Genomic DNA, 14786 nt, shown 5'->3' on the forward strand with positions numbered 1-14786 from the left:
ACAGAGAATTCAGCGTGCTGCAGATTCTCGCCAGGTTTTACAAAGTGCCCGTATGCATCGGGAAAGTCATTTAATGCGTGGGAATACTGACCGTGAAGGGTTCTAGTACAGTTATGCTGCCGAAATTAGGCTGGAACAGTGGAAATTCAGCCGAGTTTGTGCGGGGCAGCTTGTAGGGAACCACAACATTTATTCCCTCTTTTGAACAATAAAGAAATACCGAAAGGGGCGCCTAAGTTAGGGGCCAATCTGGTGTCCGTCTACTCATACAGGTGCAATCTAGCAGCCTGTATCCCTCTCCCCTTTGTGGTGTCTTGAAAGTACAGGTAAAATAGACGACTAATAATGGGTGAAAGCTAAATCAAGGTTTAAAGTAAAGTCTACCGCCCTTTTTGGATTGAACAGGCCGGTTTCATGGTTCCATCGACGGGATTAAATCACTTTTTCCCATAGAAGTGAGCCTTGGTCAGTTTTGGGCTTGAAGACACAGGGGATCATAGACCAGACACAGGGAATTGCAATTATGGCTGACAGACCAGATGACGTGACTGAAGAGGTTTCCTCTTCACAGGGTCAACAGACACATGAAGTGGGTGAGTCCTCAAGACCACCATAGACAGATGACGATATATTCAGGACCCAGTTGGCTACTGCTGTGGCTATGTTCACACAAGTAATGCAGAATCCGAGGTTTTTAGCCTTTCTGCAACCTCTTGTTCCGTCTCAGCAAGTTGGGTCACTGGATCATATTCAAAAGCCTGTTAAGGCTCGAGCACAGGTGATTCATACTTCACAATCAATGGAAACACCTGTACACTTGACGGAGAACATGCAGTCTCCACAACCTATGCCTAAGGTGCAAGAACAGGTGGCTGAGATGCCAATCTTTCAAGCTGTACCAGTTCAGCCTGCCACCTTTCAGCAACCTATAGCTGGTTCTAATGGGCAGGGAAGCAACCTACAGGCTATGCAACAAGTCTTCCCACCACCTTCAGTACACCCTGGCTATTTTGGAGGTCGATTGGTATTCCAGATCATGGCTGGTCATGCACCTGGAAATCAGTTTTACACGCCAGGAAGAGTGTTTGGGGGTGCTCGAACGATGATGCCTAACCCCATGTATGGTGTCACGGGTATGCTACAAGGATTTCAGAGCACTCAGGGCCAATTTGGGATGCCACAAGCAAATTTTGGTATGGCTGGAATTACAAATCAGCAACCAAATATGGCGTTTCCAGGTCAAATTAATAGCGGCCAAGGAACACAGATGAACCCTAATAGTGTTCCCATGTTTCAGTCACTTCCATATGACAATTTAACGCAGCTGGAGAGGCAAACTCCGTACAAAGAAGGTGGCAAAGGTGTGTCATTCACGACCTTTACAGGGTTTGATGACAGGAAGAAGGCTCTCTCATTCCTCCAGCAGTTTGACAAGGCCTATGCAAGGGGAAACTTTACAGAGGCTTCAAAGGTCCGCAAGGCAGCCACTTTCTTGACAGGGAATGCGGGACAATGGTGGACAACTTTATTGCTTCAAGGGCAAGCTCCGTCCACATGGATTTACTTCAAGCAGATTTTTGCAGCAGCATGGTTATCTGATGACTTTGAAGCAGATGTCATGACAGAATGGCACCGGCTAAATGCTGCCACTTGCAGAAATCTGGATGATTACAATCGGAAGTTTTGGAAAGCTCTACTTCCAGTAACTTCCTATAGGTTTGTGCCATTGACAGAACAGATTGAAAAATATTGTTGTGGCCTACCCAAAGGATTGAGAAAATACCGTATGAAGACAAAAGTCACTACTTTGACGCAGCTCATCGAGGTAGCAAACACTGGCAATGGTTTGCTCAAGGGAGAAGATTGTGAATTTAACACTGGCGTCAAGGCAGGATCAGGCAAGAAAAATTCAGCCAAGAAGCACGTTCCCAATGAGGCTCCTAAAGGGACTCAAGAGTCAGCCAACGCAGGGAAAGATAAAGCTACGGCTAAATCAGAAAAAGGACCAGCAAAGAAATGGAAAAGACGTTTTCCTCGCAAGTCAGAAGAGCAAAAGAAGGTCCTGAGGACAGAGAACAAATGCTTTATATGTGAGCAGCCTGGCCACATTGCTTACAATTGTCCTACAAAGAAAAGGCCAGCTGATTCTGATGACAAGGAAGACAAGAAAGGAAAGAAGCCCATGGCTGGTCTAGTGCCAGATATGGTGGGCAACAAGCCAAATTCAGATGCAAGTGAGCTTTGCAGAGCATGGGGAAAGGTCAAGGATCAAACAGTGCTTATCTTCTTTGATCCAGGTGCCAAAGCCAACTTCATTTCCCCAGAATTGGCTTCAAAGTTGGGAATCAAACCTGAAGAGATGGGGTATACAGCAGAGGCAGGTTTGGCATGTCCCGGCCATACAGAGGCTGTGACACCCATCATTGGAAAGTTGCGTCTACATATCCAGTCCTATGTAGATGCTGAAGAATTTTACATCATGCCACTGGACGGATGTGATGTGTTGTTAGGTATTCCTTGGTTGTTTCGTGTACAGGGAATCATGGATGCCTACAACAAAAAGATCACTGTACAGAGCAGGGGAAAGACTCACATTCTGGATGTAAAGCTTAAAGGGGAGTCTATTCCTACTATATCAGCTTCTGCTATTACTTCTATAATGAAAAAGCATCTTTCTGCGTACTTGGTTTTTGCACGTGAAGTGTCAGATTGTGATGAATCAAATTTATCTGTGCTAGATAAAGAAAGGTCAATGTTTTTACAACAGTACAGTGACTGTTTTTCCGATTCACTACCGTCTCAATTACCGACAGAGAGACCCGAGGACCATGCGATAGATTTGGTGCCAGGCAGTAGCCCACCAAATAAGCCTCCGTACAGGTTAGTGCGGCTCAGCAAAAAGAGATAATGGGCCAAGTACAAGAGTTGTAAGAAAAGGGGCTGATTCAGCCCAGTTCATCTCCATTCTGTTCTCCAGTGTTGTTGGTGCAGAAAAAGGATGGCTCATGGCGTATGTGCATCGACTACCGTGCACTGAACAAGAATACCATCAAGAATAGGTTCCCTATACCTAGAATTGATGATATTATGGACAAATTAGAAGGAGCAGCTATGTTTAGCAGGATAGATCTAAAGAGTGGGTACCATCAGATCCGCATTAGATCAGAGGATGTGCACAAGACTACTTTTAGAACAACGTTTGGCCTTTACGAATTTTTAGTGATGCCCTTTGGTCTCACAAATGCTCCTGCTACGTTCAATAGGATGATGGACAGAATTTTCCGTCCACACCAGCAGTTTGTTGGTACATTCTTTGATGACATGATAGTCTACTCAAAGAATGAAGAGGAGCATAGGCATCACTTGGCCATTGTGTTCAAAGAGCTACGCAATCATAGGTTGCTCATCAATGCAAAGAAAAGTGAGTTTTTTCTGGAAGAGATTCACTTTCTGGGACACATTGTCTCAAAGGATAGTGTCAGAATGGATCCTGCAAAAGTTGAAGCGATCAAGTCATGGCCAAATTTGAAGACGGTGCATGATGTCCGAAGCTTTTTGGGACTATGCTCCTATTACAGAAGGTTTATCCGAAATTTTGCTGGGATTGCTTCACCTTTACATGCTCTTCAAAAGAAGGCAGTCACCTTTAGATGGACACAAAAAGAGATTTCAGCTTTTAATCTCTTAAAGGAAAAGATGACTTCGGATCCAGTCATTGTGTTGCCAGATCTTAGGAAGTCATTTGTGGTCCAGTGTGACGCCTGTGGTAGTAGTATTGGTGCAGTGCTAATGCAAGATGGCAGGGTAGTAGCCTATGAGAGCAGAATTTTGCAAGGGCCAGAGATGACCATGCAGGTCTATGAGAAAGAGTTACTGGCTGTGATTCATGCGCTCTTAAGTTGGAAACACTACCTGCTAGGTGCAGATTTCGTTGTCCAAACGGATCATCAGACCTTGCGATACTTCTTGACACAAACAAAGTTATCTGAGAAGCATATGCGATGGGCAAATATCTTGTCCATGTTCCATTTTCAGATTGTGCATGTGGAAGGCAAGAAGAACGTTGTGGCTGATGCCTTGTCAAGGAAGCCACAAATTTCAGCTGTGTCGATTCCTTATCATCATGAACTTGATGATATGAGAGAACAGTATGCAAATGATGAAGATTTTGCAAGGGTCTTCGAGCAACTAATGGATGGACAACGTCATGAACACTATCTTCTCATAGATGGGTTCATGATGATGCATGGCAGATTGTGTGTCACAAAGCCATTGCGACGCAAAGTTATGGAAGAGAGTCATGTCCCACCGTATGCAGGGCATCGTGGTATCGATGCTACAGTTAAAGCGGTTGAGACATTCTTCTATTGGCCTACATTGAGAAGGGATGTGGATGCCTTTGTGCGAGAATGCCTAATATGCCAAAAGGTCAAGTTTGACAGGCAACAGGCACCAGGGTTATTGCAACCACTACCTATTCCAGATAAACCATGGGAAAGTATTGCTATGGATTTTATCTTTGATCTTCCGAGAACGCAGACAGGAAATGATGGTACTTGGACCATTATTTGCAGATTCAGCAAACAGGCTCATTTTATTCCTGTCAGGAAGAAGATAAAGCCAGATCAGATGGCACGCTTGTTTATGAGCAATATTTTCAAGTATCATGGCATGCCACAGTCGATTGTTAGCGACTGTGATCCACGCATGACAAGTTTGTTCTGGAGAGGCTTCTTTGAGAATATGGGCACCACGCTCAAATTCTCTTCGTCATTTCATCCTCAAACAGATGGGCAGTCAGAAGAGGCAAATTCTACTGTCCTAGATCTGCTGAAGTGCTATGTGTCAAAGCATAAAGGAAAGTGGGAGCAGTATTTGCCATTGGTGGAGTATGCATGCAATAATACAGTGCATTCATCAACTGGCAAGGCATCTTTTGAGATAGTTTGAAGGTGGCAAGAAAGTTCCTCCCATACTGCATACAAAGGACAAGATATTTGAAGCAGATAAGTATGTTCAAGACATGGATGAAATGTACAAGAAGGTCAAAGTGGCCTTAGAAAGGACTCAGGCAAAGCAAAAGAAAGCATCTGATCGTCACCGTCGTGAAGTGGTATATTCACTTGGTGATTGGGTGCTTTTACGCTTTGAAAAGGCAAGGTTAAAGAAGATGAAGGGCAAGGAAATACTGTTTCCAAAGCTCAGCATGCGTTACTATGGGCCTTTTCAAGTGTGCGACATAATCAGTGATGTTGCATATAGGCTGAAATTGCCTGACAGTTGGAAGATTCACAATGCATTTCATGTGAGTCTTCTCAGACCCTATGTGGGTGATGTGCCAGAAGATATGCCAGCTGAAGATCAGCCGGAAGTCGAGGAACTTGACGAGATCTTGGTCCCGGAACAGATTTTGGCACACAAAGAAAGGAAAGTGAAAGGCAAGGTTGCTAGGCGTTACTTGGTAAAGTTCAGAAACTATCCACCAATGGATGCTAAGTGGATGGAAGAAGGTGAACTTGCAGAGTCACCAATTGTGTTATCACTTTACCTGGAAGCCTTCGATTTGCAACCTACCTTGACCCCTTGAGTTTCAAAGCTAAATGGATTGTCAGTGTGACAATGGCTTCTGAAACAAATGATGTACATGGTATTTAAAGGGAGCTCAAATCAAATACCTGTTACATGAATGTTAGAGCTGTACAGATTGTCAGTTTGGCAATTGCTCTCATGGAATGTCCAAAAGTTTGGTTAGTGCTATAAAAGTGAGTATTTCTTGTCAGTTTGTCAAGGATACAGTGATTGCTTCTATTGAAGAGTACGTGTGTAACTGCATTCTTAAACTGTCGGTTTGGGTATGCTCGAAAGTGTTACGGGATCCAACGTGTACTATAAGACAGTGGAAAAATGTGCAGCTACCATTTTGTCATTGGAAAGTTAGTGACTCAAAGCAATGGCAGAGTGCGCAGCTACCACTATGTCATTGGGCCAGGGTTCACACGCAGGCAATACATGAGTCGGTGTTGAATACACCAGGGTTGACAATGAGCATGTATGTGTCGTACATGTGTCAACAGCTGTTGAATACATCAGTGTTGACTAGGAGCATGAACGACATAGATGCAAACGAGGACGTTTGAGATTTCAAGAGGGGGGTATGTCACCAGCGTGTGACTACTATCTATCCTTTTTGTTGATTTCTTTCTTATTATCTATTTACTTTCACTTTTTGGAAACACCCCTCGGGAAATCTAACTGCCCTGCATTGCATAGCTAGTGTGGAACTGTCCAGAGGGAGTCCAGGCCTGAGGGCAAGAGAGCACTAAGGTTGGACAAGGACTATGGTTAGCCAAGTGGGGTCATTGACTAGCCAAAGTGGAATCCTTTGCTACAGAGGCTACATTTCAGTTCTGGATGTGGCCGCAGTGTACAAAGAGGGTCGGATGACCTAGAAAGATACAATGGCAGCATCTCCTAAAATTTAGGGAACTGCTATTTTGGGACCTGAAAATGTGTTGGCGTCCTTACCTCCGGAATGACAAGGGGAACATTTTCTTACTCTGCCGTGAAGTCAACTGGGCAACCGGTTGGGAGATTTTTAGGCGGCAACCCCGAAACGGGAAAATGCTTGTAAATGTGCCAAGTGGCACATTCTGGTGCACTTGCCTCTTGCAACAAGAAGTGGCGCTGAATTTAGGAGGGGGAGAGCCTCATTTTCAGTTTTGTCACAGGTTAAGAGCTATGGAGTGCTTGCTTTCCCTCTTATGCACAGTGCGGTGCCAGGAGTGATGCCCTGCACGCTACGCACTGCCCTCTCTCTCCCCTTTGGCAGTATGTTATGCCCCTCTAGTGGGCTCTTCATTTGACCAATGTACAGTTGTGTGGGTTCATGCGCGATTGCCGAGGCAAGAGCCTCTTGCACAGGTACTGGATTAGCTACGGCTAATCCCCCCGCAGGTACAGGTGAATTCGGAGAGGTTTTACGCCAGAAATCTCGTCCGATTCAAAGGGCAAGTAGCCCTACAGGTGCGGGAGCTCGAGGACTTGCTACGGATGCGACCGGCATGCGAAACGGAGCCCGAAACAGTAAATTACAGCCTACTGTGTATTTTTGCAGGTTTAGGGTTTTGGCCCTAAACGGACCCTAATACCCCCAGGAGGTTCGCGGACGCAAGGGGACCGCTGTACAGGTGATCTGGCGCATTTTCAGGGCTGAAAACAGAGAATTCAGCGTGCTGCAGATTCTCGCCAGGTTTTACAAAGTGCCCGTATGCATCGGGAAAGTCATTTAATGCGTGGGAATACTGACCGTGAAGGGTTCTAGTACAGTTATGCTGCCGAAATCAGGCTGGAACAGTGGAAATTCAGCCGAGTTTGTGCGGGGCAGCTTGTAGGGAACCACAACGTTTATTCCCTCTTTTGAACAATACGAAAGGGGTGCCTAAGTTAGGGGCCAATCTGGTGTCCGTCTACTCATACACGTGCAATCTAGCAGCCTGTATCCCTCTCCCCTTTGTGGTGTCTTGAAAGTACAGGTAAAATAGACGACTAATAATGGGTGAAAGCTAAATCAAGGTTTAAAGTAAAGTCTACCGCCCTTTTTGGATTGAACAGGCCGGTTTCAGTCAACCTGCAGGCTCACGGTTTTCCTTTTCCCTTTCGAGGTTCCCTGTTCTTCATCCACTTCATTTATGTTAATAGGTATGTTTATAATCCATCCCATCGTGGTCGCCAAAATGAGAGCACCTGTAGCGCGGATAATGTGTCGTGCTCTCTACAGTGTGGGTGTCCCTCAGTGCAATGTGCGTGACAATCTCACTCAAACAAATGGAAACTCTCCCAAACAGAATGAAACACAGAAACAATGGATAACAACAGAGATACAACAGTGAACCAGAACATGTAGACTCGACTAGCTCAAAGAACCATGTACAGACTCTGGCGTGGCAGCACACTCAGCTCCAGCCCAGAACTCACAGATACAAGAGGGGTGGCGAGGCTCAGATGTGCAAGGATGGTGAAGCAGTGCTCTGTGTAAGACTCTCTATAGACGACTACTTACAAGATAGTCCAACTGGCCCAAAACGACTACTCATATGTACAACCACAAGAGCCGCCAACGGCCCATAAATGTCCAGCCAGCTAAGTCTATCTCCAAACTGAGTGGTGGTGGTGACCTGGCCACGATGTCCACTAGACCACCATCCGTATCCCTGCCACGTGTCACTGCCCAAGTGTCCGTCCAGTGTGAACAGACCAGACCAACTGTACTAACTGTAACTGTGTCCTGTGAAAGTGACACTGTAGCCTGCTACACAAGGTGAAGTAGGCGAGGCTAGGTAAACCCAGCTAGCTCCTTGATTTGTAACTCAACAAAGAGTGAGACTTCCGTTGAGGTCCCACCGGGCGTGCCAAAAATGAGAGCACCTGTAGCACGGATTGCTCCTCAGTGCAATGTGCGTGACATCTCACTCAAAACAGAATGAAAACAAAGGAAACAATAGATAACAGCTGATCAACACAGACATAGAGCAGCAGACCAGAACATATGGACTTGACTATCTCAAAGAACCTATACAGACTCTGGCGTGGCAGCACATTCAGCTCCACCCCAGAACTCACGGGTACGATGGGGGTGTCGAGGCTTAGGTGTGCAGGGATGCTGCAGACGTGCTGTGTATAGACTTGCTCCTCTAAACGACGACGCTGGACCATATATGAAGAGGATGATAAGGATGACCCCACAACTACTACTCATATGTACAACCATAAAGAGCCACCAACGGCTCATAAATGTCAGCCATCTAAGTCTATCTCCAAACTAAGTGGTGGTGGTTACCTAGCCACGATGTCCACTAGACCATCGTCTGTATCCCTGCCACGTGTCATTGCCCAGCCCAGAGAGTCCATCCAGTGTGAACCAGACCAGACCAACTGTACTAACTGTGTCCTATGAAAGTGACACTACAACCTGCTATAGTCGCATAGCCCAATCCACTTTTTGAGTGTGAGTGACATTCCATCCAATTGGATACTCCAACTGCCTAGTGATTACATTCGGAGGAACAATCTCACTTGGCCACAATATACTATGCCAATCACAAGAACGAAGAGGCAAAAGCATCGACTTACAAAAGTTGACTTTAAGACAAGCCGCAATCCCAAACAATTCAAAGCTTCCATAATCACTTGGACATCAACCTGCTGATTGCGAGGCATAAATAGTGAGTCATCCACATAAGCCTTCCCAATAAAGGTATGACTCGAGGGTAGCTGTAAACCATGAACATGCTCAGCATCGGTCAAGTGATCAAGATATTTCAATGGGGGGGTAATTGGAAATGGCATACAATAAAGCACTAAGGGGGCAGCCTTGCCTAATCGAACAACCAAGAGGCCGAGATTCTGTCAATTGGCCTTCTAGGATCCTAGAAGATGTACTACCAGCATACAAGAAATAAACCACATTGGCCAATTTAGGACCGAACCCTAGGCACCTCATCGTGGCAGCAATGAAGTCGCACTGCACAGTGTCAAAGGCCTTTTCAATATCCACTTGCATAACCAACACATCTTGTTGGGTGTACTTAGCATACTCCATGCCAATCATAGCATTAGCCAAGTTGTCCATTATCTAGCGACGTGGAATGAAACCATATTGGGCCTGATGAAGTCCTGTAAGTAGATGGTCTTTAATGCGATGCACCAACATCTTTCCAATATCTTGTAAACCACTAGCATCAAAGTAATAGGCTGCCAATGAGAGAATTGCTCGCAAAGTGCTTGCTTAGGCAACAATTTGAGTAAACCCTCTTTCCAAGATAGTGGCAGATCCTGTTTCTCCCATGCTGCATTTAACATGAAAAGAAATGGTTGTTGCCTCTCCCATACATCTCCATCCATCAGTGCTACCAGATCTTCCACGGTGGTCCACTGAGGGTCCCCAAATCTGAACCCCATAAAGCATAGTTGAAGCCACTAGAGTGTCAAAATGCCACAGATTTGTTCGAGGTTCTTGAAATTGAACCTGCAAACACATCTTCTCCAATCCTCCCAAGGCTGCATAAGCTCTCGTCAATCTAGTCTCTAGTGCTCTCCTCAATGAAAACACCGGTCCATTGAAGAGAGAGAGAATCCAGAAATTAGCAATTAAATGGTTTTATTGAATGAAAGTAAATAATATCCAACAATATATTGCTCCGACCACATTGGCCTGGTTCACACTATGTCCGCTCGGACAATGGACACCCATCTTGACAGTGTCATAGAGTAGGTCCCCTCTTTTATGATGGGGACATAACATGGATGGTGCGCTCAACTCTGCTTTCTAGCTTGATGGACCCCAGTCATGTAAGCGGAGGGCCGATCAATCAACGGAGGGAAGTTGTTGTCTACCTGTGGGGGCCAAACCACAAAAAAATCTAATTGAAATGTAAATCTTGTACCTATTGAGGAACTTGGTTAACTATGCCGAAGGGGTGAACTGTTCTCTAGCCTGCCAATGTGATTGTGAAATGGGCAAGAGATGTAGGCTGCAGTCAAAGGGAAAGCATCGTAAACTCTAGCCGCATTCCGCAGCTTCCATCCACTATAACACATGAATTGCTTTGAAGAGAAGATAGAGCAAGGCACTGACTTCTGTACTCAGTGAGAGGAGCTGACAAATAAGCTATCATGCAGAACTTCAGGTTGCAGAAGGAGATGCCTGCCACTAGGAACAAATCCTAGGTATATGATTGAATCACAGCAAGAGTACCATGGTTTGGTGCCTACCGTGGTGTATTGGAATATATATGTCTCAAAGTATGAGGATTACTAGTGGAAAGCTCCAAGTATCTCCACAATTGCTGGATACAAGAGAAAGCAGGGTGGATCTTGAGAGTCTTGAATATAAATTACTTGGCTAGCCTTTTCCAGTAAACTGTAGGGCAGCCTGTACAGATATTGATCCAGAGAGGTCAGTAGACACTGCAAAGACGTAGTACTTTAGGAGTGAAGATCAGGAGGATGACAGCCGGAGCTAGAGGGCTAGGGAAGAGACCAATAAAACATTCTCTCAAAAACAAAACACAAACAAGGAAACTAGATTAAGCTTCTAGAATCTCCAAGACATCACATGCAATTATAAAATGCAGCACAATGGCAGTTTGTATGAGACCTGCTATAAAAGAACACACACAAAACATGCCAATTACAAAATCCATGAAGCTATCTATTACTTGCAACCATCACCCTTGTACATACACGAACAGTTTTTCCTTGGTGTGACATACCATTTTCTGTTATATAGATTGTGGGCTTGTTATACCGCTCTGATAGCCACAGGAGTTCTTTCTTTAGACCCCAGGGCACAATGTATAGCCACTCAGATGCAGCCTAAAAAAATACACAAATACATCAAAACAAAAGGATTAGAAATCTACTGAACTTCAAAGGTCAAACTGGCTCGCGAAAATAAGAAAGAACGCAATTAGAATCATTACCCTTTCTCCGATGGGTTTTCCATCCACCTCATCTGCACACAATCATGTCCCTCGTAAGATATAATCAGACTCTATAACATGCCAAGAGGACAGCTCATAACTGTTATCAAATCAGCAAAGATGAACTGAACATCTCGTGAACAACACATGTGGTTGTGCCACTTCCTGCTCAGAACTAGAAAGTCCAAAAGATAAAGAAATACCCACAAAGTCTATGCCCTTCAAAACCTTAAGCCTCAAATGACTTCAGAGAGTGAAAATTTGTCTCTTGGCTCTTACATGGCAACAGTATAACCCATTTCATCCTGATGAACCCTTCCAAGTTCCATTCCTTCTACTGATCTTCCTCTTAAGTTTAGAATCTTTGGTATGTTTTTCCATTTGTACCAACTTTCGCTAACTGACTTCAAGGGTTATTTCAATCTACTACTTTTTCTTTTGCTTAAAATGGCAGCCTTGCAGACAAGCCTTGCCTCAAAATTTAGCATTCCATTCTAAAGGGTTATTGCTGGACCGTTGCACAAGCTGCCACTATGTACTGATTCATTTGGTTGATTTCTAATTTTCTTTTGTATATTGCCAAAGTCCCCTACTTTCTTTTGGGCCAAGAGACAAATCTCTTACAAAAAAGTAAATGAGAATGTGCAAAATACAACACAACATCAAAGAGTGTAAACCACGTCCCAATAAAGTGCTCTCTCCTTTGCTCCCCTAATCTGATCAAGACGATAATGCAATAGTCTTAACTCTCTTCTCAAAGTGGCTATGATGATCCTCCAAATGTTTTCCTAGCTACTGTGGAAGTAGTGCTCTCTAGACTTGCACTTCTTGCGCACTCTAGACAAGGTACAAAAGATTTATTTCTAGGTCAACCCTAGGATAAGTGGCACAACAATCTAGGGAAAAAAGGTGTACTTAGAAGTGAAAATGGAAACCCTGCCGCCAAGTGCTAAATCATGCAGCTAAGTGTAGCTAAATATTGTTTTTTTTTTTGGTTGGGGGGGGCGGGGGGGGAGGGAGAGAGAAGAAGAAGAAGAGAGTTTTAACGTCGTAGGAAACTATCCCAAGAGACCTTAAAGATCTAGCCGACGAGGAGAGTTGAACGAGAGCCAGTTCACGTGAGCCCTTGGTTTGCAACTAGTTGCAAACTTCTTTGGTTCACGCAGAGAGTTTTCCAAAAAATGTTTGCAACTAGTTGGAAACTGGTTGCCAACCAACTCTAGGGTGAGGGCGTGGAGCACATAGGAAACCTCACAAGTTTTCAAAGAAAACTGCATGAAATGGTTTGCATGTGGGTCACGTTTTGCCCATTTTAAAAGATGAAGCCAATTTTTCATTAGCTTTTTAAAGCCAATGCCACCTCTCATGTGAACATAAACCCCTTAGTTTCCAGTTGCCAACATTTTGGCAACCACACCCCCATGTGAATTGGAGAGGGAACGTTGTATTTAACATCTTGAAGAGGTTGGAGTCAGCCTATAGGACAAATCGGATACATCTGTCAGTATATTCCACTTTGCATTTGCCAAGAATGGCACATAGAAGGTGGAAAGGATTGGTTCGTTGGTGCTGTGCTTCGCCTTCACCCCACCCACGCGTTACTTCTCCAACTCCCCACTTGCCCTCGCCTTGCCCCCCTTCTCCCCTCGCGTTATCGCCGTCCCGTCCAATGCTTGCTCCCCCAAACCCCCCCCCCCCCCCAAAAAAAAAAGCCCCCCGCGCATTGCTCTCCTTTAAGCAATGCGCGAGGGGGTGGGATGCTCTGCTTGAAATGTCTCCTCTTTTCTTCAATACGCAAATGACTCATGTGCTGCCCTGGGCTCTCACCAAGGACTATCAGAGTCTCATTCGTCACAAGTGTCCCATTTGGGTTGAGGTGGTCGACTTTCCTCACACTTGGCGTCATTTTCTTCCTTTGTTGGCTGCTCAGTTAGGCAAAGGCATTTGCCCTCCTAAGCTGGAGGCAAACACGAACCGTTTTTGTACTTTGTGGGACACGGATATCCCCACACCAGCAGGTATTTCGATCGATTCTCGGGATACAGTGGTTGGAAAGCGCCCATTTAAGCTTAAATGGGGCAAGTTTGCAAATTCTTGCTCCCGGTGTGGCAAATTTGGTCATATGCAGTCCGAATGTCCTGAACCAAATCTACAACCACCTCCTTCAGCCGTACCTGCTCCTCAACCTCGCTCGCCTCCAAAACCTTCTACTGAGGTTCAAACTAAAGGAGTTTTAACCTCCTCCCCCTTAGCTGGGGCGATTAAAGGCAAGGGGAAACAAGTACAATTGTCTGCACTTTCTGCTTCTCCAAATAATAAAGACAAGGGAAAAGAAAAGGTTTCGACCTCTCAAACTTGGATAGTGCCCAAGAAACCCGTCAAAGCTACTACACCTCGTGTTCCGGCATCTTCTCGTAATTATGTACCTCCTTTGAAGAATGTTGCTCAGAAAAAACTTCCTTGTAATGACAACACTTCTTTGGTTGAAGCTTGGGACAAGGTTGTTCGTTCTTACAAGGAGGTTGTTACTGGAGAAGCTTCCTCATCGCAAGGTGCCTTTCCTTTCAATTATCCAGGTCTAGGTATTGACCCACCTTCTCAGGCACCTTCAGCTGGGGAGGATGTGTGGATGGGCACTGGTACTTGAGTTTTATTTCCCCCCCTTTTCTTTCCTTGTTTCCTCCTCCACTATATATACCATATAGAATGCATAGTTCTTTGAATTGCATCTCCTATAATGTGCCTGGGTTATGCAATCACGACAAGTGGCGGCTTACTTGGCTCTATGTACATACATGTAAAACAGACATTGTGGTTCTTCAAGAGCATAACCAACACCAATTTGCAGGACAAACTTCTTACTTTGCGGGCTACTCGATAGCTTATGCAGCATCAGCTGGCCATTCTGGAGTGCTTATGCTTGTTCGACATGAACTCTTCCCGACCTTGGTCTTTAATGACCCGGCTGGGAGATGGATGGTCATCCAATGTATTGTTAATGGAGAAGTTTTCAAATTTGGAGGATTATATGCATACACAACTTCTGCAGATAGAGCACGGTTGTGGAGTGCTATCTCTTCTTATTGTTGGCGTTCCAATGCCTTTCTCTGCGGGGATTTTAATAATGCACCAAACCTTGCGGATAATACTACTCGCCATTCTCACATGCTTCATATGGAACGGCAATCCTGGGACCAATTTATGTCGACCTGTAATGGGCTTGATTTGTGGCCCTTTTTGCATGCGACTGATCCAAGCTTTACTTTTCAGCACAATGCTCAATCCATGTATCGCGCTCGGCTGGAT

General features: G+C 44.9%; 1 protein-coding gene across 3 annotated transcripts in view; it reads right to left on the reverse strand.

Moving 5' to 3' along the window:
• LOC147457739 (beta-glucosidase 4-like) overlaps positions 1–14786 on the reverse strand; it is a 159732-nt gene that overhangs the window by 44827 nt on the left and 100119 nt on the right. For all 3 annotated transcript variants that reach the window (XM_086512560.1, XM_086512562.1, XM_086512563.1), the window contains 2 exons: positions 11481–11512; positions 11271–11373 (listed from right to left, as the gene is read on the reverse strand). In XM_086512560.1, the coding sequence (XP_086368686.1) occupies positions 11271–11373; positions 11481–11512 (135 nt within the window). The remainder of the gene's footprint in view (positions 1–11270; positions 11374–11480; positions 11513–14786) is intronic.

Source organism: Adiantum capillus-veneris, chromosome 5 (genome assembly GCF_014529385.1).
Source record: "Adiantum capillus-veneris isolate H3 chromosome 5, ASM1452938v2, whole genome shotgun sequence".
In the NCBI taxonomy this organism is placed as follows: Eukaryota; Viridiplantae; Streptophyta; class Polypodiopsida; order Polypodiales; family Pteridaceae; genus Adiantum; species Adiantum capillus-veneris.